This window comes from Talaromyces proteolyticus (genome assembly GCF_021365285.1).
Source record: "Talaromyces proteolyticus strain PMI_201 chromosome Unknown BGW36scaffold_4, whole genome shotgun sequence".
NCBI classification, from domain to species: Eukaryota; Fungi; Ascomycota; class Eurotiomycetes; order Eurotiales; family Trichocomaceae; genus Talaromyces; species Talaromyces proteolyticus.
Genome location: NW_025764280.1, coordinates 2,458,616 through 2,481,793, shown reverse-complemented (window position 1 = coordinate 2,481,793; position 23,178 = coordinate 2,458,616). Strand labels below are relative to the sequence as shown.

At 44.1% G+C, this 23,178-nt stretch overlaps 10 protein-coding genes across 10 annotated transcripts; 5 read left to right on the top strand and 5 right to left on the bottom strand.

The window, feature by feature from the left end:
• Nucleotides 1-1,828: 1,828 nt before the first annotated feature.
• BGW36DRAFT_138824 (uncharacterized protein) lies at nucleotides 1,829-3,170 on the top strand. The gene is made up of 5 exons (XM_046209420.1): nucleotides 1,829-1,969; nucleotides 2,016-2,176; nucleotides 2,238-2,482; nucleotides 2,544-2,878; nucleotides 2,945-3,170. Exons 1-5 carry the CDS (start codon nucleotides 1,946-1,948, stop codon nucleotides 3,098-3,100), a joined length of 921 nt encoding a protein of 306 aa, XP_046074675.1. The 5' UTR covers nucleotides 1,829-1,945; the 3' UTR covers nucleotides 3,101-3,170.
• BGW36DRAFT_138837 (beta-lactamase) lies at nucleotides 2,925-4,468 on the bottom strand. Its single transcript, XM_046209421.1, has 2 exons — nucleotides 4,467-4,468; nucleotides 2,925-4,393 (listed from the first exon to the last, which is right to left on the bottom strand). The coding sequence occupies exon 2, from the start codon at nucleotides 4,161-4,163 to the stop codon at nucleotides 3,240-3,242; it is 924 nt and encodes a 307-aa protein (XP_046074674.1). The 5' UTR covers nucleotides 4,164-4,393; nucleotides 4,467-4,468; the 3' UTR covers nucleotides 2,925-3,239.
• Nucleotides 4,469-4,658: 190 nt separating this feature from the next.
• On the bottom strand, nucleotides 4,659-5,998 carry BGW36DRAFT_375317 (uncharacterized protein). Its single transcript, XM_046215751.1, has 2 exons — nucleotides 5,629-5,998; nucleotides 4,659-5,562 (listed from the first exon to the last, which is right to left on the bottom strand). Exons 1-2 carry the CDS (start codon nucleotides 5,738-5,740, stop codon nucleotides 4,865-4,867), a joined length of 810 nt encoding a protein of 269 aa, XP_046074673.1. The 5' UTR covers nucleotides 5,741-5,998; the 3' UTR covers nucleotides 4,659-4,864.
• A 595-nt stretch (nucleotides 5,999-6,593) lies between these two features.
• BGW36DRAFT_261986 (uncharacterized protein) lies at nucleotides 6,594-7,100 on the bottom strand (the record flags this gene model as incomplete). The annotated part of the gene is made up of 1 exon (XM_046210084.1): nucleotides 6,594-7,100. A coding segment is annotated over one exon (507 nt), but the record flags the coding sequence as incomplete, so codon positions are not given.
• A 3,295-nt stretch (nucleotides 7,101-10,395) lies between these two features.
• BGW36DRAFT_375315 (beta-lactamase/transpeptidase-like protein) lies at nucleotides 10,396-12,229 on the top strand. Its single transcript, XM_046215750.1, has 3 exons — nucleotides 10,396-10,624; nucleotides 10,701-11,677; nucleotides 11,751-12,229. The coding sequence occupies exons 1-3, from the start codon at nucleotides 10,508-10,510 to the stop codon at nucleotides 12,151-12,153; spliced, it is 1,497 nt and encodes a 498-aa protein (XP_046074671.1). The 5' UTR covers nucleotides 10,396-10,507; the 3' UTR covers nucleotides 12,154-12,229.
• A 794-nt stretch (nucleotides 12,230-13,023) lies between these two features.
• Nucleotides 13,024-13,527, top strand: BGW36DRAFT_357598 (uncharacterized protein; the record flags this gene model as incomplete). Its single annotated transcript, XM_046213892.1, has 1 exon — nucleotides 13,024-13,527. The coding sequence occupies one exon, from the start codon at nucleotides 13,024-13,026 to the stop codon at nucleotides 13,525-13,527; it is 504 nt and encodes a 167-aa protein (XP_046074670.1).
• Nucleotides 13,528-14,754: 1,227 nt separating this feature from the next.
• BGW36DRAFT_375313 (uncharacterized protein) lies at nucleotides 14,755-15,495 on the bottom strand. The gene has a single exon (XM_046215749.1). It carries the CDS (start codon nucleotides 15,261-15,263, stop codon nucleotides 14,967-14,969), a length of 297 nt encoding a protein of 98 aa, XP_046074669.1. The 5' UTR covers nucleotides 15,264-15,495; the 3' UTR covers nucleotides 14,755-14,966.
• Nucleotides 15,496-16,236: 741 nt separating this feature from the next.
• Nucleotides 16,237-17,336, top strand: BGW36DRAFT_395924 (NADP-dependent oxidoreductase domain-containing protein; the record flags this gene model as incomplete). The annotated part of the gene is made up of 4 exons (XM_046218105.1): nucleotides 16,237-16,347; nucleotides 16,389-16,535; nucleotides 16,602-16,704; nucleotides 16,729-17,336. 4 exons carry the CDS (start codon nucleotides 16,237-16,239, stop codon nucleotides 17,334-17,336), a joined length of 969 nt encoding a protein of 322 aa, XP_046074668.1.
• A 435-nt stretch (nucleotides 17,337-17,771) lies between these two features.
• Nucleotides 17,772-18,803, top strand: BGW36DRAFT_375312 (acyl-CoA N-acyltransferase). Its single transcript, XM_046215748.1, has one exon. It carries the CDS (start codon nucleotides 18,039-18,041, stop codon nucleotides 18,612-18,614), a length of 576 nt encoding a protein of 191 aa, XP_046074667.1. The 5' UTR covers nucleotides 17,772-18,038; the 3' UTR covers nucleotides 18,615-18,803.
• A 1,035-nt stretch (nucleotides 18,804-19,838) lies between these two features.
• Nucleotides 19,839-20,291, bottom strand: BGW36DRAFT_357595 (uncharacterized protein; the record flags this gene model as incomplete). The annotated part of the gene is made up of 1 exon (XM_046213891.1): nucleotides 19,839-20,291. One exon carries the CDS (start codon nucleotides 20,289-20,291, stop codon nucleotides 19,839-19,841), a length of 453 nt encoding a protein of 150 aa, XP_046074666.1.
• Between the last annotated feature and the right edge of the window lie 2,887 nt (nucleotides 20,292-23,178).

The following is a 23,178-nucleotide window of genomic DNA, read 5'->3' as shown; positions in this document are numbered from 1 at the left end:
GCTACTCCTCGAATACGGAGCAGATCCAGACCGAAGCTGCGAGAAAGGCGATAGCCCACTAACAAGAGCTGCGAATGACAATAACATTGTTATTGTCAAGCTTCTTTTGGAAAGTGGCGCCGACCCAAATGCAATAGCCAATGATGGGAGGACCCCGTTGGCATCAGCAGCAAGCAGAGGCTCTGAAGCAGCTGTAAGAGTTCTTTTGGCCGCAGGGGCCGATGTCGATTTACCATGTCAATTCCATCGTATGACGCCACTAATGTTTGCCGCTGAAAATGGACATGAGACAGTAGTCAAGCTTCTTTTGGAACGGGGGGCCTCTCCGCACGCTCAATGCGACGAGGGAGAAAATGTACTAGTGTATGCCGCATATTCCGGTCATAAGGGAATTTTCAACCTCCTCCTAAGGAAGGTCGCGAATTGCAAATGTACAAATCGTCATGGCCAGGAGCTTATTTGGAATGCCGCCATGTCTGGAAGCACAGCTATTGTCAAAACCCTCATTGGTAAGGGTGTTGAACTTGATATGCCAGATCGCTTTGGCCATAGTCCTCTGGCAATTACGGCCCAATCCGGCTCCAAGCAAGTCGCCAAGATGCTCCTCAAGAAGGGTGTCGACCTTGAATTAAGGGATAGGCATGGTCAAACCCCACTATCACACGCGGCAGAATATGGTCAGGCAAAGATGGTTAGTTTTCTTCTCGGAAAAGGAGCCAATCCTAATTCAAAAGACACAAAAGACACCACTCCATTGGTGTGGGCGGCTAAACGTGAACAAGAAGCAGCGGTTGAGTCTCTGTTGAACGGAGCTTTTAGTCGATTAGATATTGATTCCGCGGATTGCTATCACAGAACGGCATTGATTTACTCCTCGGAAGCAGGAAATACCAGAATAACGAGGATGCTGCTGGAAAGCGGAGCAGACCCGAACCTAAAGGGGGCTGGTGGTCTGTCTCCTCTATCAATCGCGGCAAGAAATGGTCACCTGGCCGTTGTTGAGCTACTTCTCGAACAGAAAAGGATTGACTTAGAATCAGAAGATTTTAACGGTCTTACTCCATTATCGCACGCCGCAAAACAGGTCGATCGCTACCCATGGTACACGCACACTCAGGAGGGAGATCAACACGAAGAAGTGGTCGACGTTCTTCTGAAAAGGGGAGCTTTGGTCGACACCAAAGATCAAAAGGGTCGTACTCCACTTGATTATGCAGCAGAAGGCGGATTTGCGGATTCAGCCCGTTACTTGCTGAAGTACGGGGCAGACCCAAACTCGAAAAATTTGGAAAATCGGACGCCGCTTTCGTTCGCAGCAGGGAAAGGCCATGCAGGCGTAGTAAAAACCTTGGTAGAAAACGGTGCAGATGTGAATACACAAGACAATAATGGCTTAACACCCATCGCAAGGGCAGCAGCAAAAGGCCACGAAGAAGTGATGCACTTTTTGCTCTTAAATGGCGCTATCCCGCAGCCTTCAAATTCTCATTGACAAGTTTCTAGCTATGATTCTTCGGGAATCTTCAAAGTATACTGAGATCGTAGACTATGAAGACTAAGCCCAATATTTCGCTTCAATAGAAGTCTACGGTCTTGACGGTACTTCTTGAAACTATGTACTGTATTTGAGTCCTTACCAGAAGAAGGGCCCTATGAAACTGACCAGATTGTGCCTCTCCAGTGTGCTAGAAAGCAAAATCGAAACGTTATATTCACGTCGAAATACGGCCATAATAAATTTCAAAATATTGTATTGGCAAGTGTCGGTCCCACTATAAGCCCCACCAAGGCGTCAACGTACTCGGTGATATACAAGGCGCCTGGGCGGACCATCAAATTTGCAGCCCCTCTGGAGTAGTGTCCCCCGATAAATATCGACCCCGCGGCCATTCATTCCCTGGGCTCTCACCACATCACTTTAAGCTATATATTAAAAGTTTGCAAAATGCAAAAGTTCAAAATAACGCAGGTACGTTTTCCTAAGGTAAATACACCCGCCAATCTGACAATGCAAGCCATTCCTCGACCTCAAATGCGGCCTTTCAGAGGGACCGTTTTACGAACAATCAACCAACACCCTACGTTTCATCGATATTGCCAAACGCCATACGTGGTGGGTAGATCTGAACGTAGGCCCATCTTCTGCTAAGAAATTTGGTTACGACATTTCATTCGGGTGTGTGAACTTTATTGAATAACCTCCTTCATTTCCGTAGTGAAGCTGATAGAATTTCCAGTGTGACTGCGAATCTCGCATCATCAAAAGACAGCTTTCTCTTTGGTGGAAAGCATGGGGTCGGAATAGCTAAACGCAACAGCAATGAATACAGATATATCCAGCGCTTTTGGAACGATGCCGAAACTTCTAAGGGCTATGAAAATATCATGCGCGCGAATGATGGCGGCGTTGACAGCCAGGGTCGCTTCTGGGTCGGCGCAATGAACGATCCAGCTGTCACTAATGGCAAATTTGATCCTGTTGGTACGAATTTCCCCTCTTTGATATAATGAATGGAAACTCAAAACTTCACATGTATAATTAGGCACCCTCTTCCGTCTCGATATAGACGGCTCCTTCCATCGCATGCTTGAAAATGTGACTATCCCAAACGGGATCTCATGGAGTTTAGATGACAAGACCATGTACTGGACTGACACTCCCACCGGAAATATTTACGCATTTGACTTTGATGCTTCTACTGGCAATATCACCAATCAGAGAGTATTTTGGCACTCAGATGAAGGCGGACCTGACGGACACGCCATGGATGAAGAAGGAAATCTTTGGGTTGCGCTTTGGGGTGCATGGAAAGTTGTCAAAGTTTCACCGAAAGGAAAAGTGACAGCTGAAATCGAGGTACCAACAAGGTGTCCAACTGTGAGTCACTGCCGCTTCATTTAGTTTCATTTCGCTATTTGAATTGCCGGTCTAATTACAACTCAGGCTGTTGCTTTTGCCGATGAAGATGTTTACATTACTAGTGAGGAGGATCCTGAGGTTGACAAGTATCCTGAATCTGGGAAATGGCATGGAGGAGTTTTCAAGTGCCATGTTGGCGTTCGCGGCAGAAAACTGTTTGATGCACAAATTCCATGCTAAATGAATATTTTAGAAATTACATAGACGGCTTCTTTCACAGTGGGCTACAAGCTGACATGGAAGCATTCAATATTATCCTTGTCCATGTTTCATTTGTACAATCTTGTAATTGTTGACCTGTTTGAACCGCACCATCACATCAACTCCCCGTATGGAGTTGGTTGACAACGTCATAGATCGTCTCAACGTATTGTCGAGTTCGTTCACTTCCCAACACCCCATTTCCCATTTTGTTCATCACATATGCAATAGTCATTTGCTTCTTCACATCTACCAAGAGAATTGACCCACCCCATCCCGGCCAGAACATTACATGCTCTTGAGGAATCCACGGGGTGCTATCGACATGCGGGAGGCCATAACCAACTCCCCAACGTAACATACAAAAAAGGACCAGATCCACGCCTTCGTACTGTACGTCGAAAATTTGGTCAATAGTCTGTTGCGAAAGTAACCGTACCCCGTCAATCTCCCCGCCAAGGGCTACAGCCGAAAAAATGCGAGCCAGTGCGCGCGCATTAGTATGTCCGTTGACGGCAGCAATCTGCGCAAGACGCCATTCCAGCGTATTTGCTTTGAGTGCATTTGGAGGCGGTGTCAGCAGTGTCTTGACGGCTGGTAAATTTGGATCGAGTGATGAAAAGGCTGCTATATCAGCTGGGGGAGGAGCTATGAGCTCTGCGATGCGATGTGAGTCCGACTCAAGGGCACCGATTTGAAAATCCGCTCCCAACGGACGCGCAATTTCCTCATCAATAAACTCCCGAATTGACTTGCCTGTAGTGCGACGGACAAGCTCTCCGATCAAATGGCCGTAGTTTGATGCGTGGTAGCCTGATGATGTTCCTGGTTCCCACCAAGGTGCTTGAGCCGCCAGACGCGCAGTAGACGCCTCTAGGTCATACATATCTTTATCCTCAAAAGGCGCGTCCCAGCCAGAGACTCCTGACATGTGAGACAGAATATGCCGAACAGTCACTTTATCCTTACCTTTCACAGCAAATTCGGGCCAGTATTCAGCCACCTTGGCATCGAGATCTAGGACTCCCCTGTCGACAAGCATCAATGCTGCCAATGCCGCAACATTCTTGGTCACTGACCAAACGTTGACAATGGTGCTTTGTTCCCATGGTGACTTCTTTTCTTTATCAGCGTAGCCTCCCCAGATATCGAGAACGTTCTTCCCGCCAATATTGACACATATTGCTGCGCCCAACTCCTCCCCGTTATCCAGGTTTGTTTTCAGGGCTTTCTTGACCGACTCGAAGTGGTCGTCGTATGTTCCGTGCACCTCTGCCATATTTGGAAAGAAGTTAATGAATCAATGAATCAATGCAAATCATATATAAGCTCAAGGGTCAATTACATTTTATTTCACTCGTTCCTCTGAGGCAATAAAGAGTATTTATACTTTTTTTTCGTGTGGGGTAAAGCTTTCTGTAACTTCTTTAGTGCATACGTATAACCTCGGAAATAAGGATGTTAAACGTATAATCAAAGCCGAACTTGATACATAAACACAGAGTGGTCCGCAGCATCTCGTCAGCTAGTTGACCTAGTCGTCAGCTAGGCCGTCAGCTAGGCCGTCAGCTAGCGCCACCATTAGCGTGATATCTAATATACCTCATCATGGTCAAAGAAAGTTCACGTTGTATGATTGATAATACCATTATTCAAAATACTTGATAAAAGACTCAGTACCTAGCAGAGAACTCCATTTATTTCAGGAATTACGCAAACCCTTATGACCGCTTTCCGCCTGACTCACACCGTTGGAAACTCCAATGGTTTTTCGTTCCTCTGCCTCCTCCAAAAGTTTGTCGTATACAATATACTTTCATCCATAAAGACCCACCATTTTCTGACAAAGTTCTCCCCAACCTCCCACCCCATCGGGTCCCACGGCGTTGAGCCCCACACCTTTAACTGATCAGATGTCATATCGAGGATGAACTCTTCATAGTCTATAACATCGGTTGCTAGGGTTAGATTGCTGCGTAGCTCTTTCCAAGGAAGTAGATCAATGGCCATCATATGAGGAATAGTCAGTTGTTCCTGCGTCGGTACTAGAGAGGCCGGTGGCTGGACGAATGGCGGTACATGAATAGCGAGGGCGTAAGAGCATTTAAGCTGAAGAATCGTATGGATTCGTGAAAAAGCTTCATGGCTTCGACAGGAGGTGAGAATCATGAAGTGGGTGTCGGAGCTAGGGTCTGAAGGCTGAGTGTGAGTGCTTGTATTGCTGTTGAATGGTGGTAGAAAGTTTTCCTGGTTATGACTGCTGACTTGTTCCAATCTAGGGATCTCAGCAGTGGTAGGTGTCTGCAATAGCGATTGGGTTTCTGGCTGGTTATCAATACTGATCTCTTCGTATTCACCGCTCCCAGGTATATCTTGTTGTCCGGCTGATTGTTGATCAGACAAATTGCCCTTGGCGACTTGTGCGCGGGATTTTCTTTTTCCTATTATTTTGATAATATCAGATTCTGTCACTAGGCTATACCAAAACTTAAGTTCTTCTAGCATACGCTTTGCCCGTTGTGCTAGTCTATTCTGCGCCCTTCTTCTCTCCGCACGATCCGTGTGGTTCGACCAGACATCATCCATCGACTTTAAATATGGCTGCCAACTGTTTTCCATCCTTTTCAGTAGTTGATAGTCAACAACAATATATTATATAAATGTTCGTTTTGTTAGTAGAATTGACAACAGATGCGAAATTAATTCATGCGGTCTTCAATTCCATGTAATTGCAAGGCAGATGTATTAGACAATGCCGAACATGCCAACCGCACGCTAAAGCCGAGGGATTATAGTCTAGGCACGGCTTACCAGCGATCCCACCAATCACACAGAGAAAAGCGGGGAAGCAATGGTCCGGGATTGGGATAGTTGATAGGCAGAAACTGGCTGACCTCCATGAATAGAGTTGCCTAGAAATAATCTGATTCTATGAATTTTTACGAGAATTTTCTTGCCATGAATTGCAACACATTATGAAATGGCGATGTTTTCAAATAGATTCACTTTTTTATAAACTCTAACTTTGAGAAAAGAATATATGAAATATAAAATTGAAAGAGGTGTATGTAAGATTGTATATACTTCAGAATCAAATAATAGCATAACAAGAGAAGAGAATAAATTCAACGGCGCAGCCTTGACATGGATTCGCTACTATCGCCTCTAGCGACTGGGTAGCTTGTCCTATAGAAAGAAAGGGTGTTTTCTCGTTCCAAACGAGTCGTGATTGATGCTCCATCTAAGTGCAGTAAGGGTTGGAGTCACCCTGGCAGCTGGAACCAGCGGCGCAGGTAACACGAGGGCTCCAAGCGCTGTCAACACACTGCTCGATAATATTTCCGTTGCACTGCCATGCGTTGTTCGAGCAAGACGATCCCTGGGTTGGAGAAGACGCAGCACTGGTCACCAACGTTGTTGGTGTGCTAGATCCAGAGTTACTAGATCCTGAGGATCCGGATCCGGATCCAGAGAAGTCATAGATCGTCTCATCCAAGATCTCCCATGAGATGGCAACATGGCCATCATCACAGGCACTGCCTCCACTCAGCTCGTTAAGAACACTGTAGCTGAAGTCAAGACCAGGAGCACCCTGTGCGTCCCAGGTATCACTAGAGGCAGAGCCAGTAGCACAGCGCTGGCATCCATCTCCAATGAAGAGCGGCATATCAGATTGCTGGCCGTTAACAGTAACGACGACCTTCTTGCCACAGTACTTTGAGGGATCGGCACGAATGTCGCTGTTGTTCATCGCGACAACATAGTTTGTGTTCATCTGGTCCAGGGACAAGAGAGACTGAGAGTTGCACATGACGCCACCTTGGTTCTGGTATTCGAAAGAGGTGCCGCAAGCGTCAACTTGTTGGATATCGTAGTAGTATGTTCCAAAGCCTTCACCACTTGCAATGGTTGATTGGCCAGAGGTGCCAGCGGCCAAGAATAGGCCACCAGCAGCAGCAGCAGTATACTGGAACTTCATGTTGTTTGGTATGTAAAAAAAGAGTGATGAGACTAATTTCTTTTGATAAATGATTGAAAAGTAAGCTTGAACCGGGTATATCCAAGATACAAGATCGATGTTGATAACTCCGGAAAGAATGACTAGAAAAAGAAGTGGTATAAATGAACGTTATCCTTCGACTCAATGATGGAAGAGAGAAGGGAAATTTGAAAAGTGGGAGGGCTTGAGTCAGAATATATACCCTTCTCCTGACTCAGCAAAACGTGTGTACCATGGTCGTCAATGTGGCCACATGCAAACCAGGATGCCAAATGACTGCTGTAATGGAGTTGATCTCTGGAGTACATACTTTTTGTCAGTTCCCCACCTCCATGTCAAGCCTTGACTGTCGCAGCTAATCTACCGGAACTAACTAATCTGGTATTTCCATCGACTTTTCCCCGCCACCTTGTCACTACTCCGGATCTTCCTTCTCAATGAATAACAGTCTAGAACCTCAATCAGATCTTAGAGCGGGTTCTAGACCAACCAGAACGTTTCGTGGTAGTTGAGATATGTGCTAATCGTGCACATCGAACTTCCTGACCGCCATACCAATATCTTCTAATATTATTGTACCACTTGGCCTAAGTGAAACAAGAAAAATATTCCATAAACTACAGTGTGACTGCGAACATATACACCGACTTTTCCAGAGGAGAATTCAATAACGGCAGCCCTCACGAGAGCACGGTGAACAAGATGTTATCCCAATAGTATGGTATGTACTTTCATTGGCTGGTGCCTGGTGCCTGAGAGGTACAGACGAACGCCCGTCTCCATTATGCGGTCATCGCATCATGGGTCAACAAGAAACGGCCCCAGGCGAAAAGGCGAAAACGCCAGCGGAAATCTCTTTATATTTCCAAATCCGGCGTTCAATCTTAACCACAAGTGGCAAGATAAAGAGCTTGCGAAGCCTCAAATTCCATGGTTCATTAGATCTGGAAACGCATTTATTGGACGGTTAACGTTGTGGGTCTCAGTGGCCAGTCACAACAATCATCAATGTTCTGGAAAGTTCAATGAAAAATGCGCCAATGCGCCACTAGCCAGAACTCCAAAAAGTAAGGAACGCTTTCCCATTGGACACTGGTAAATGGGTCAGGTCTCCATTCAACATGATTGGCTACCTTAGCGCGGAAAAAGGTACCCAGGTTCGTTACACTCTCCAAACAGTTTGATTAAGCTTCAAAGCAATTGGTCGGCAGTTCGCTTAAATGCTTTAGATTTTGAACTTGGAGGGGGGGAGCGTCGCGCATCAGTGAGATAATGGCTCATTTTTGTCCTTTTGATTGAATATACCAGCAGCTCAGATCGGATTAATCGGCACTGAAGAATCAAGCTTGCCGAATCTTTTGGCAAGGCATGCCCTCTCACAAAGTACTACCCACCAGGTCAATCCCAGTTAGACCGAGGCGCCACGAAATTTGAATTTTCGTCTTACACAATTAACTCTTGCTTCACTATCTCAATCTTTATATTTCTCAATCGACCGAATGGAGCGACTCTGTAGTAAGTTATCAGCACACCATCGTAGGAAAAATGTGACCTGCGTTTAGGGCAGGCATGTTCTATGATATCATCATTCTTAGGCTTACAATGTCACCATTTAAATTTCTAATGCCAATATAAATCGTCTTCAACAAATGAGAAGTCCGTGCATCAAGTAAGTAGACACTTACGGAGGTGATCAATAGATCATTGACAAACGCCAATGTGAGAATGGCCTGTAGATAGATGTAGTTTTAAACAATCAAGACCTTTTTTTTTTGTCTTTTTTTCATAAATCTTTACAAGAACTCTAGTATCCCAAACGCATCCCAACAACATGACTTTTAGATCGTACATTTAACTTATTTCATATATAGCATTTGATAGATAATAGTATTTAAAACGGCCAAGTTCAGCCATTGCACAACTTCAATCATTTGAGGTCATAAACTTAATAAATTACCACCATTGTCAATTCCGCTCAAGCAGTGCACAAAGCTACAATGCCTACCCTTTTCTTCAAAATGTCGGTTTTGACAGACCTCATAAATTGACCATTATCTTCATAGTCGAGTCTCATGCATGTATGTCTAGCTACATTATTCCACATCAGAGCAATTCAGATGCGGATCACATTTTTCTATGAAATTTTACTTGAAATTCATCCTTTCCAGAGATTAATATTATTTCATTCGCCGTGTAACGGAGAATGGTCTGTAAGCTCACCACACACATATAGCCCAATTCCTAGCTATTTGCCCATTATAGCCAGTCGTAACTACCCTAATCCATCTCTATTCATAGCTAGAAGCGCTATGAGGATACTAGGATACTAGTACCTTGACATTTCTGGTCCCTCATTTGCACTGTCTCCGTCAATCCCAACTGTCGTAATAAGAAATTTTTCAAGAAAAAGAACAAGCTCAAAAACCATTCAGGAGCATATATGGTACACATGGGTATAAGATACTGAAATAGATTCAATAGCAGAATGGACTATGATGAGATCTAATACCCTCTCTTCAAAGTTTACGAATGATTTATTATGGTCGGGAATTTCTCAAAAATCGGTAGCACTATTTGCTTGTACTTTTTTTTCCTTTCTTGAATTCCCTGCTGATAAAGGATAAATTTCTGCAGTGCAGCACTTATACTGTTGAGCCAAAATGAAAAGTTCGACTTTATATGGTTCTTCCTTGGAGCGGATTTACAGAATCACAACCCGGGTAGACATGTATTTGAAAAATTATCTAGCGTAATAGGGAAGGACCCTATCAAACTCCTCTGGCACCAGATCAGATTGGTCGAATTGATTGGCTAGAGAAAATAAAGTATTTAAATGATCAAAGGCGAATAGTAATTTATGATCGGTTTTGACCCATGAAGCAGGACAACAAGGATGACTTCAACAGTTATTGGTGTAATATATTCATTTGAGTTCCGGCATGATTGGGTTTGTTTATTTTATTATCAGTCATTTATATCCTCACTCATACTACTTTTACAGCTTCAAGGTATAGATAATGGCCTTATAAATGAAAATATACTACTTCAAATGTCGTCTCAGGCTGATGCTAACCAAGCGACTCTCCATATAGTTCCATGTATGTCAAAGGAAAATCAATATTTCTCTAGACTTAAAATAGTATACCGCAGGCTTACAAGCTCTTCAATTTGTTCTTAAGTAATTAAATATGATATTTTATTGTGGCTGTGAGGATCACTTCTCGTCATCTCAATATTCTGGAGCCTAGAATTGGAAGGGACAACTAAAGGCTGACACTTACCCCGCACGGAATCAATGGATACCACAAGCCACTTCAGATATTACTAGTCACCGCATGAAAGGATACGCTCTTTCAATTTGAAATAAATCAGAGCTAAAGGTGACAATGCGTGGTAATCCACTCAACGAAGAGTTCGAAAAGCTGGTGCAAAAGACACTAGACCTATGGCATGTACCCGGGATCGCAGTTGCTGTGGTAGACGGAGACAACACCTGGGCTCAGGTATATCTTTCACACCATACACCTTATGGTAGCTTTCCAAATGTTCTTGAAACTTGGTTCCTAAAATGTTTGACAGGGCTATGGAGTGGCATCTTTCCCATCAACACCAGTCACACCTTCGACACTGTTCTATGCAGGTAGCACTACTAAAGCTTTTACGTCGGCGATTATGGCCACGCTTGTGGAGGACAATGAAACATATCCCCACGTACAATGGGATACCCCAATCAGCGATCTGATTCGAGACGATTTTGTTCTCGAGAATTCTTATGCGACAGAGCATGTCACAATTGAAGATGCTTTGTCCCATAGAACAGGTCTTCCAAGTCATGACGCAGCTTACGGCAATCGCCTCAGCCGCGATGTAGCTGCACGAGAGATGGTGCGTCAGCTGCGCCATCTCCCACTCACAGCCGAGCCTCGCACGCAGTATCAGTACTGCAACCTCATGTTTGTTGCAGCCTCTCACGTCATCCAAACCCTGACTGGCGAATGGTTGGGCGACTCCTTAGCCCACCGCATTTGGGAGCCGCTTCGGATGACGGCTACGTTTTTCAGTAGAGAGGATGCCCTATCTGCCAAGGAGGATCTGGCTCGTGGATATTCATACTCCCCTGAAAAGGGCTTCAAAGAGGTGGAATGGATGCCGCTCGATGAAATCTCTGGTGCAGGGTCGGTGATCACCAATGTGCTAGACTATGCTAAATGGGCTCGTGCACTAATAAACAGGGAAAAACCATTATCTGAGGAAACATACAAGGCTATATGGGAGCCACGCACGTTAATCCCACACCAAGCACCATTTACCGGGCCTCTCTCGTACGCACTCGGCTGGCAAATCGGTGTCTACAAAGGAGTTCAATTCTATGAACATTCGGGTGGCATGAATGCGTTTGGGGCCGAGCTTATTTTAATTCCAGAGCTCAAATACAGTGTTACAATTTTGGGGAACACTGCGCTTACCTCAAACTGCGTTTCACACACTCTTGCATTCCATCTAATTGATGAAAAGCTTGATGTGCCACCCGAGAAAAGATTTGATTGGAATCAACGGTATGTGAAAAATACGGTGTTCCGTAGCATGAATTCCCATCTTAATCCTAGAGATCACTAACCTTTTATTTAGTGATTTGAATACTATAAAAGCAGAAAGGGAAAAGAACATCAACTCCATTCAACGATTCTATCCTAATCTCCCTTCCCCAACCCTTCCCACTGCGGTCTCTCTACAGAAATATACTGGTACCTATTTTCATCCTGGTTACCAAAAAGTGGACATATATCTTGATAAGTCAAGCGGTGTTCTGCGCGCCGATAGGGAGGACACCACGTGGCCAGAGTACATGAGCTTCGAGCATGTAAGTGGTGAGTACTTTGTAATCAAATCAGAACATGAGGGTGACTATGGGGCTTTCTTTCCGGAGACCTACCCCGCGGAGTTCCGCGTAGGAACAGACGGAAACCCATACGAGCTTGGCATTGGATGGAATAAGCAGATGAAAGAGAAAATTTGGCTTAAACGCATTTGAAACGTAACATATGCTGTACATACAATTTAACTTTTGAAGTAACATATGAACTTTGCGATATTGTTTGTTTTGTCGACGAGCTCGGAGTTCTTCCCAAGAGTAAATTTGCAATGTATCCTAAGTTGCCTATGGCTATTTGGGAATCTTATATTATCAGTTAAGGTCTCGATCCTAGTAGATCAATTGATATATCCCGATATGTACTCAGCTAGATGCATCCCTTCGTTTATTTACAGCTTCTCTCACGATATACTCTGAATACTTGAAATAGAAGGTAGGAAACTTACCAAAATCTATTACTATATTGTACAACTAAATCCGATTTTGATTTCCAAACTTGAAAAAAGATTTGTACCTCTCGGGAAGTCATTTGCGCTTTGATTCGCTGCACAGCTTCTCACTTCATTCTTAAGACAGCAGGCATCATTCTATTCCAAGGCTGTATCGAGTTCATTACGCAGCCAAAGGAAATTATACCATTTGGAATGAAAACACGAGACCATAGATAAAGTTCCCTTCAAATCACGAGCTGCCTCACACCTTGTTCTCTCGGACAAATTTAAAAGTAAACAAAAGGTCCGGGTCCGATCTTTGACGCAATCTTCCGTTTGTGTTGTGTAACATAACGCTGGGAGACTGAGAACAAAGAATTAGAATTGGAAACCCGAAAATTTTGGGTTAATTTAGAATCTTTATATGCCAATATTTTCAACAATTTCGTTACATTTGTCCCTTCGTAAATATTCTTTTTTGACGCCTGACAACATCGCATTCAGATCCAAAAGAATAAGCCGATCCAAAGTCGTCTTAAGTGCTCACTCGTTATATCATCTTCTCTCCTCCATAATTAATATTTTTTCTGTCACCGAAATGTCCACATCAGCCGGCCAAATTGATGTACAAATTATTAATCGCTTTCCGCTACATTGTGAGAATAATGACGTGATGTCCACAGATGAGATTCCGTTCAAGCTTGGCCCATTAGACGAAGTAATCTTTCCGGTTCCTATCGAAAATATCTTTGTCTATGAAAAGCCGACATTCAGCTCTGGAAAAGATCTCATCCCGATTGACCGTCTGCGAAATGCTCTCTCTTATGCTCTTAATGACTACCCACATTTAACGGAACGGTTGCATACCAACCCCGACAATGGAGCGCCAGAGATAGGCTGTCTGGGGACAGGACGTGAGCTTCTCGAAGCTCAGTGCAACCTCCGACTAGATGACCTTTCCTACAAGAATAACGCATCACGTAGAGTCATGGTGACGGACTTGCCAGATTGTGGCGCCAGTCTCGTGCCACCTTTCAATTCACCGATAGACGAATTCCACCGACCTCCGATACTAGCCATTCAGCATACAAGGTTTGCTTGAGGAGGCGTTGCGCTCGGGATCCAGCTTTGTCTTATGGTGTGTGATGCCTTTGGATTTTTTCGGTTCGTTCGTGATGTTGCCGATATTTATAGACCGTTCTCTTCTTCTTCTTCTTCTTCTTCATCTAGTCTTGCTAATCTACCAGTTATTCGATCGTATCTACATGACTTGCGCGTTTTGTCGCCAGACGAGAGAAAGTCGGCTTTGGAATACAGGCCAACTGCATTTTACCTTGCCGGGGAGCAAGATACCATCAATACTTTAACTTCAAACCGGAAGCACTAAATACATCTCGAGTCTAACAGGCCATATTTAAACCTCAGTAAAGAAGATTTTATCGAAGTATTCGATACCCTAGACATTTCAATTTTAGTCCAAATTTAACCAAAAAAATGATGTCATTTCCGGATTACTGTAGCTTCGTTCAGGTTTCGTCTACAGAAGAGTGCATAACATGTTAAGAATCTACTCCTAAACCTACATCATTTGCAACACTTTATGACATGTATGCAATTTCCTCTAATTGTATGTAGAAGTCCGAGAAAATAATTGTTTTATTGCGTCACCTATTAATGATAAATTCTTTAATCGACGCTAATTCGTATATACGCTACGTTAATTGAGAGTCGTCCCGTCTCGCTTACTTGCAGAGCATCGTGGGTAGTCGACGAAAGAAAGTTGATGGGACTAATTCCTAGTTTCTTTCCGGGGGAATTTCTTTAAAAAAATAATCCAAATTCTAATATTGTACAGATCTAATGAGTCTCTGAATGGGTTCACCTCTACTCCAACGTACCCCCATAGCCACACCTATGCTTAGGTGGGCTAGTGAGATGATCGATAGTCGACGCTCTCTGCGATGTCCTCAAAGGCGTCGAAAGTTTTTTTCTGTAAATTCGCTTCATCCGAGCGTATTCCGGGCCGACTTCCCCAGAATCAAGCGTAGATATTCTTTCTTCCTTTAGCAATTCCCTCACCCATAACAACTTCGTAGATTCACTGTGCAGCTTTCTGGTGATCCCCAGCTTGCTTTCCATTTGAACTCTTGATAAATCCTATTATCTCCTCTATGGTGGTTCCTTAATAGAACTTACTCAGAGGCCGATCAGACGCAAATTTGGTTTGGAGAATGTCAGTACGAAATGGCCCTAGCTCAAACCATAAGAACGCGCACACCAAATTCCGCATGCTCTTTCGAGACTCCCTCGCTAAGAGCCTCTAGTGCATGCTTGGACGCTGAATATAGACTGAGGCTTGGTACAGTACGCAGCCCCCCCAGTGGAACTAATATTAATTATTGTCCCACTCCGCTGAGTACGCATAGTTGGGAGTGCCGCTTGCATCATGTTGAAAGCACCAAAAACGTAGGTTTCACATTGGGCTGTATATCAGTACTTAGGAGATACGTGCACGGCAAGCCATGCATATAGCAGATGTACTCACGCGAAGTCTTCAAACCCATCAATGATCGAGAATCCCACATTGTTGACAACGAAGTCAAGACGACCATAGATTTCGGTGGCCTTTGTAACCGTATGCTTGATGTCTGGGCTTGTCGCATCTAGGTTAATCCAATGCCCACCCTTTCCCTCGATTTCCTGGACAACGTCTGGGGTTCTTGAAGGGCTGCCTGAAGACGCGATGACCCGATGTCCGTGTGATAGAACCAGGCGAGCTAAGTGAAGCCCAAAGCCAGACGAACAGCCTGTAATAAGCCAAACATTGTCATCAGCCATGTTCTTATATAGGGTTCCTAGAACCTATGTCAAGCGAGTTGGAAGAAATTCGATTTGGACCGGGTAACCAAAACGCAATGCGTCAGGACCCCTTTCCAAAGGGTTTGCTAGGAATTCCATCAGCATATACTCTATAACTACTGGAAGAATCAATCGACTCCTTTTTCAAGCAATCGAAATACTAGACGTCTACGTATTGCCAGCTTTTCAGATACGTCATTGTCGGCCATTGTCGAACTTACAAGGTTGGTAGGGAAGCGGGAAATTACCCTTTTGCTATTATTTGCCGAATTTTATATGGAGATGGCTCAGTGTAATTTATTTCCGACTTATCCGGTTGGGCGACAATTCAAACAATGAACAGCACATGCAGGCAATATGTACTCCGGGCCTTTATTTGCCGACTCACGTTCTGTCATGGAACATGTCATGCATAATGTTCCTCGTGTCTCCACTACGGACCAGCATCGCCAAGGAGAAATGGTTCTCAAAGCCTAAAACTCTTATTTTTGATGGCTATGAAGAGAGGAGGTGACCGTGGATATGTTTGGGTGTAATGCGGCTTTGGTGCGATCCTGTTGAAGATTTGAAATTTTGATGGATAGAGCTGGCCACAAAATTAGTCTTCTCGCTTGAGATATGTAAGGAAATTCTTATTAGCTGGATATCTGCAGTGGAATATGGTAACTCTCTGATTTTGGAAAAAAGAGGCTGGCGGGCGTCACACCGTCGTCGACGTGCTTCTTGCTCCCCTACTATATTTAGATGGAGTGTCTTCCCACCATTACTATAGAACTCCGAGTTTCTGTAGTTCATACATCCAGTTACTGATTGTGATGTACGTAGGGTGTATGAAGTACCTACTTGAACGTACCCGACTTCCCTTTTGAGCAAATCTCTTTTTCAAACGTTACTGAGAGACTATTATATTGTCTCTTCAGGACATTGAATATACGCTAGCCATAAAACAAAAATGACGACCAATCACTTAAGAGTAATATATGGGGGAGCTGACTGGACCAGCGCTAATGGCTTCACTCCGGATCGTATCTGTCAGATTCTAAAGTACCTTGCGAAAGAGGGTGTTAACACCATCGATACCTCCCCGTTATATTGGATAGTGAGGTATTGATAGGGAAGACAAATGTGGCAACTTTCGAATTCCAAATCAATACCAAAATTCCTGGTGGACTGTGGCCCCATGTTGAGATGACCAAAGAAAATGTAATTCGATCTAGACAGGGGAGCTTTAAAACCCTTGGTGTTGATCAGGTATTTACTTTACAGTACTCCGTTTCTTTTTCAATCATGATAGAAAACTGATTAATTAATATAAAGGTCGATATCTACTACATCCATGCTCCTGGTCGCAAGATACCACTTAAGGAAACACTTGAAGGTATCAACGAATTATACAAATCAGGCGCATTTAAATACTTCGGTCTATTGAATTTCTAGGCCGAAGAGATAGAAGAAGTTATCAGCATCGCAAAGGAAAATAAATTCGTTTTGCCATCTGTCTATCAGGGGTTCTACAATGCCGTGGGTCGCCGCGTTGAAACAGATATCTTTCCTATCCTTCGCAAAAATAACATGTCCTTTCATGCATATGCCCCTTTAGGCGGTGGTTTCCTAGCGAAAAAACCTCAAGACATCGCAGTGAATCCTAAGGGTCGCTTTGCAAGTGATCACTATAAACCTATGTTCAACATATTATTCAATAAGACGGATATGTTGGAATTTATGGCAGGCTTTGGAAAGATTGCTCAAGAGGAAGGGATTTCCCAAGCGGAGCTAGCCTATAGATGGCTAAGAAATCACTCTTTCTTGAGGCCCGAGCTCGGTGATGCAGTCATCATTGGGTGTAGCTACGGAAGGAGCTTGAAAATTGCACTGGAATGGCTGAAAGCCGGTCCCTTGAGCGACACAGCAGTAAACAGGTTGGACGACATATGGAAGGGAGTAGAAAAGAATGCCGTGCTGGATGTTTTCAATGACCTCCTTGACGCGGGCTATACGAAGGCACACTTGTTTGATGATTTTGGGGACATGTCTAAAGTCAGATTTACCTGATGCTTCCTTTGAATGGTTCACTTCGCATAACCCTTACATGGGCTTTCAAGTCTCAAAGTTACATTCGGTCCTATTTTCAGTCGAATCATTTTCAACAATAAAATACTCAGTAATGGAATGATCCAATGATTGGTTTATGTTTATGTGTTCTTGGTTTAGATCTTTCAATCCGTCCATGAATCATCTAGATCGTACAACAGTTATTATTACTAATAGCACTTGAAAATTCACAGTTTAGGAGAAGGCCAAAAACGACAGAAATAGAAACTTAAATAATATTCAATATTATGTATTCTGATCCTATAGCAACAACGGTCGCGAATTGTTATGTTTGTTGACTGCATGTTACTAGAGGAACAGACATCTAGGGCCGATATCGGACTTAGTGACTCATTATCTCCGCTGCTCAGGCTCGTCTGAATATGTTAACATGTAAACAAAACCTTTTACTTTGGCGATTTCACAAAGTGAATAAGTCTCATAGCCTATTATATCTTTCTCGTGGCCGAGATTTTGGTTTTCAGCAACCAATATCATACCAACCTGTATCATCCATTCAGACTGTCATCTTTTTGCCAAATCAATTCAATCCATGCTACATAAAACTTGAAATAGTTCCACAATTATTCGAGATAGATATCTTGCAGATCTGAAAAAGATCGTTTATTATCATAACATACTGAGGTAGACGCACCAAACCCAATGTCGTCAACACAAACATACACAATCACTCCCGCAGTCTTTCCCACCGACAAGGAAGCCATCATATCCCTCTTCTCCGACTACACCAGTGCTCTCGGACTGGATCTCACATTTCAGGACTATTCAACCGAATTGAATTCGCTTCCCGGTAAGTACTCGCCAGAAAACGGCGGTATTATACTCATTGCACGCGATGTGAGCAATCAAGGGATGATAGTCGGATGTGTTGCTGTTCGGGCTTTGCCGATATCAACAACAATTTCAACGACGAGTTCCACAAGTCCAGTCAGTGATGGGGATGACAAGACTATGAATGAAGATAAAGGATACTGCGAGATGAAGAGACTTTACATCTCCCCGTCAGCACGCGGCTCGGGGCTAGGAGCAAGGCTTGTCGAAGCGATTATTCAACACGCCAGAGGAACAGGGTTGTACAAGGGGATAAGATTGGATACACTGTCGGGGGAGTACATGGCCAGTGCCCGGGTATTATATGGAAAATATGGTTTTCGGGAAATTGAGAAGTATTATGAGACACCTGTTGAGGGAACTATTTTTATGGGGTTGGACTTTTAGCTCTTGTTTCAATTTTTCACTAAGAATTTGATGCTGATATATTTTCCTCCAGGTCAATTGTCTAGAATTCCACTATTGTTTAGTCTTTAGATTTGACATGTATAAAGCAACATGATTGGCCAGCGGACCAAGCTCCTATCTTCAGCTACTTGGGTGCTTGGTACAGAGCTCGCCCGGCGTGGACGTGCCAATTGGATTTGAAATTAGTACAATAGCTATATAAGCTAGCGTTGAATGTTTCGCCAATAAAATAAAGTTTCAAAACTTGATTTCTTAGGGGGATTGTTGCGTTTCCCAATAATAGTGACGTATCCGGAGTTCCGAGCGGAGCCCTCGGCTAAAACTCTTCATGATAAACACGACAGGAACAACTAAATTGAATTTCATTCTGCATTGGACGTTGATCTTAGGTATTCAAGCAACCCTCATGGTATACTAGAAAGAATCAATGCGGTATGCTTTCAACGAGGACGGGGGCTGAATCTTAATTGTAGGATCACGAGAACCACACCAGTTGGTGAATTGAGTTATTAGCTAAATAGTCCCCCTAACTCACTACACTACGAAATCCAATCCACTGAATCCGGGGTAGTAGGTATAGCGTGAAGCCTCCAGAGCTGGTCAAATCTGGGGTTCAAGCTTGGGAGTGGAGAAATACGTTTACATATAGTACGGTCAAAGGATGGTATGAAAAATCCGGTCCTTTTCAGCCTCCTAGATTTTCACCAGCTCTTTATGTACAATTCAGTGGTTCAGTGGAGATTGTTCCAAGGGGTAGAATAAGAAATGAAAGGAACGATAGGAGATCGTTTTTGATGATAAATGATAATGCTGGATGATGCTAGAAAGTAGTACACATGATGATATTACATCCCACACACCGAAATCGGTTAAAAAAACTGGGGGTGGCTTCTTCATTCCAAAAAACAAAATAGATCACACAAAACCCACCCCCCTCTATGCCTTTGTTCTATAGCCTTTCTAAAATTTTCTTCTATGCCTCTAGAGATAGTAGAATACAAAAGAGATAGACGGGTTTCTATTTTTTTTTATCGGTTCGAGGTATGTGTTGTTGATCGATCGGGCAAAGTTCGAGACGAAACAGATCATCAAGTAAACCGTCGGCGGCTCAAAATTCGGATCGAATATGGTCGGAAAGAGAGATCGAGAATGCTGGATGATGGGTGCGCGTTGATCACGAAATAGTTTTGAAAAGCAAATTGTTTACAGGAACTTGGCCATCATAGCAACCATCAGGTCGAAAAGACCCATAGCTTCGACGAAAGCGAAACCAAGAATGGCGTTGGAGAAAAGCTGACCACGGAGGGAGGGGTTGCGGGCAACACCCTGGATGAGAGCAGCGAAGACCATACCGATACCGATGGCGGCACCACCGAGACCGATAGCAGCTGTACCCATACCGACGTTGGAGGAGACCTCAACGAGGGCGTTGGCGATCTCAGAGGAGTAGTTGCGGCGAGCCTGAGCCTGGAAAGCTTGGCGGGCAACGGTGGCCTGGATGGTGCGCTTGGGGGTCTGGAAAGCAGAGCCTTGAGGACGGAGAGCGCTGGTGAAGGTGCGCTTGGGCACAGCAGCAAATTGGCTGCGGACGGTCGAGCGAGCGACGCTGGAGGTAGCCATGGTGGCAATTCGGGAGGTGAGCATCTTGGAGGCCATTGTGATTATGTTGTTTTGGTTCTCTGAAGAGAATTGGGGATGTAGAAGAAGAAAAGGAGGGGAGAATGGAAGATGTGTTTTGATGATGAGAAAAACTTTTCTGGAGAGAGAAAGGAGGAAGGGAAGGAAGAAGAGGCAGGCTAGTTAGGGGAAAGAAAAGGGCCACAGTGGCCTAACTAGGACCGATTCAATAATACGGCTGTGGGTCCCTTTTTTTTCTTATGTGTCTGGGAGTCTTTGCTTTCTCCCTTTCCCAACTGTTTCCAAGCTAGCTAATTACTGCGCTCGGGTAGCTGGGCTTGTTTTTTCCGTTGTTCAAGGAGACGGAAAACGAGCGAAAAACCAGCAACGGTACATTACGGAAGCTATACAAATGGAGGACCGCAGAACTCTGGATGGTTTCTTTCATTATTACGGAACAATACGCATGAAGATTTCCCTCCACCTATTCTTCGGGTTGATTCGGATCCGGGCTATTACCGCCGTCTTACGACGTGACGTGGTTATAACTATGGGGCCATGGGACTCGTGAAGCTACACAATGGGATCAGCATTGAACTATTTCTGTGTAAGTGGCATCCCCAGAGATGCACGGTCAAGCAAACATCAATTGAGCTTCCCCAGCTTCGTATTCATGAACCAGTTAGTCAAGTGTGGATGAGCAGGTCTGGGAGAATATTTTTCTGACGGGGGGAGCTGTGAGAGCTGTTGTTTTTTTTTCTTATCCAGCTTGAACCCAAGTGGATCTCACCGAGGTAGTGGGACGCCAAGACCGATAGCCCCAGCCAATAATATCAGCTAATTTGATGAGGCTGCCGGAACGTTCTGACGGGATCTATCCCAATCGGGCCGGATCGGATGCCCAGCCCCGCTCGGGAGCACCTCTGATTGGCCACCTGGTCGTCGCAGCTATCGGGATTCCGAGTCCAGGCAAGTGGCCCACGGCTTCCCACCAGCCATGTGGGTATGGCAAAGCCCCGGCAGAGCGAGAAAATTTCTCTCGGGATACCCTGCCCTGCACTGCTACTGCCCATGCACTGTCCGAGCACGTCTGCAGCTGGCCGTCGGTACCTTGCAGTTAGAGAGGCGGTTCCGTCAATAATAAAGACAAGAGTAAACACAACCCGAGAGCATTGCAGATTCCAGAGGCTCTCACGGGAGCGCTGGATTGTGGATCTCATGCAAGCCTCCTAACCATACGTTTCGTCACAAAACCGGGTCATCGGATTGCCATTATTCGACATCCTCGGCAGGTTGGCATACACGCGCGGCTCTCGGCTATCTTATTGGCCGAAGCAAGCAGCTCAAGTGGTCCGCGCTAGATAATCCCCTACGAAAACTAATTTACCCATACAATCCTGCATTACTGTATTTAACCGGGATCTGCCATGTTACTGCTCTCCCTCTGGGAGACATATCTCCTTGTCCACCAGCTTGGAGCTATAACAGATACAGCAGCGTGATTCAACACCTCTACATATACACCACCCCATAAATGCTCAATTGCGTAGAAAATCTGGTCAAAAATAGCCATGGAAAGGATCTGAGTATAGAATGTGATGTCGCCGGTGATCATTTCGGGAAACCTTCCTTCTCACCACGCTATGCCGATTAAGGGGGAATCCCGTCCAACAGGACAACCTTGCAGTACCAGTCACATGATGGTGATCGCTTGCTTCCCCCCGAGCCATGCCTCAATTTATGCATCAATTCGGTGATATATGCAGAGGAAGAAAGAATTCGTCTGCACCTGCATCGCGAAATGCTGGTATTTATATCTTTTTATCTTACCAAACTCCTAATGATAGCATTCCATACACGAGTAATAAAACAAAGAAAACGAAAAGACCCGATCTCAGTGCGGGTCTTACGTGGTATTATTTACATAGAAGTCTTCTGCTGAACCGAAAAAATCAGTTCATGGGTGGGCGAAGGCTTCTCAGAGTCGTTTCATGAAGACCCAAAACTGCCGGTTTGATTGGCTGCTCAGGGAGAACCTGGCGCTGGGTCTTTCGTAAGTATGACAACATGACTTGTATTCGTACGGCACCTTTTTCAAATAAAGGGGTGTCAATCGGTATAGAGATTTCAAAACAGCTAAGTTTTGTAATAATTCCTGTATTTATTCATTATGACCGTTTAACAAATAGATCCATGTAATTTAATACCCTATCAATTGTCTGAGTCTCATATCAGGAGGTAGTATCCGGCACGACTGGTATACCATACAATGGAAGGAGGAATGGAGCTCTCGCATGCGGACCTATCTTGGTATGGGGCTGCTGCCCTAGTTCTGAGGCATCAATATGAATCACGTGACTGTATGCGTCATCGATTAGTTGGGCATCGGCCCGGAAAAGCTCCAAGTCTGTATTCATTCCTCAGTATGAAAACAAACAACATATACCTCACATGAATGTGGATATTCTGATTCTTGGTCGAGTTTGGTATTAGGAAGCATTGAAAATAATTGACGTACAGTCTTCAAAAAAAAAAAACATGAATTGCAAATGAGACTACGTATATATTCTTCTATAGCTGGATGTGGGATCATGCAAATATATATTTCGTTAAGGTATCCAACATGTAAAAGACAATATTTTCGATGTTGAAATGCCTCTACTGGCGTGCACCAATCCCTTTTTTCAATGGATCTCCCGAACCGAAAAAGTACTCTGGCACAAATTCTACTATATTCTCATCAGTTTCATTAATAACATTTAAAATCTCACAAACACTATCACTTGATATTGCCAAGTAAATTCGTTATAGGTCATCCCATATGGAAAGATGGACCAGACGTTTCCATGCCAAATTTAATGAAGAAATCATGACGCGCCCACCAACTGCATAACTTCGTGCCATAAATATAAACAAGAATAGCCAT

Excerpts from the sequence above, each read along its gene's own strand:
- BGW36DRAFT_138824 (XM_046209420.1), top strand. The coding sequence starts at position 1,946 with ATGCAAAAGTTCAAAATAACGCAG. Across the intron at positions 2,483-2,543 it reads TGGCAAATTTGATCCTGTTG|GCACCCTCTTCCGTCTCGAT; the intron begins GTACGAATTTCC and ends ATGTATAATTAG. Across the intron at positions 2,879-2,944 it reads TACCAACAAGGTGTCCAACT|GCTGTTGCTTTTGCCGATGA; the intron begins GTGAGTCACTGC and ends ATTACAACTCAG.
- BGW36DRAFT_138837 (XM_046209421.1), bottom strand. The coding sequence starts at position 4,163 with ATGCTTGTCGACAGGGGAGTCCTAGATCTCGATGCCAAGGTGGCTGAA.
- BGW36DRAFT_375317 (XM_046215751.1), bottom strand. The coding sequence starts at position 5,740 with ATGGAAAACAGTTGGCAGCCATATTTAAAGTCGATGGATGATGTCTGG. Across the intron at positions 5,563-5,628 it reads ACTAGCACAACGGGCAAAGC|GAAAAAGAAAATCCCGCGCA; the intron begins GTATGCTAGAAG and ends TCAAAATAATAG.
- BGW36DRAFT_375315 (XM_046215750.1), top strand. The coding sequence starts at position 10,508 with ATGCGTGGTAATCCACTCAACGAAGAGTTCGAAAAGCTGGTGCAAAAG. Across the intron at positions 10,625-10,700 it reads GAGACAACACCTGGGCTCAG|GGCTATGGAGTGGCATCTTT; the intron begins GTATATCTTTCA and ends AATGTTTGACAG. Across the intron at positions 11,678-11,750 it reads AGATTTGATTGGAATCAACG|TGATTTGAATACTATAAAAG; the intron begins GTATGTGAAAAA and ends CCTTTTATTTAG.
- BGW36DRAFT_375313 (XM_046215749.1), bottom strand. The coding sequence starts at position 15,263 with ATGGCTGATGACAATGTTTGGCTTATTACAGGCTGTTCGTCTGGCTTT.
- BGW36DRAFT_375312 (XM_046215748.1), top strand. The coding sequence starts at position 18,039 with ATGTCGTCAACACAAACATACACAATCACTCCCGCAGTCTTTCCCACC.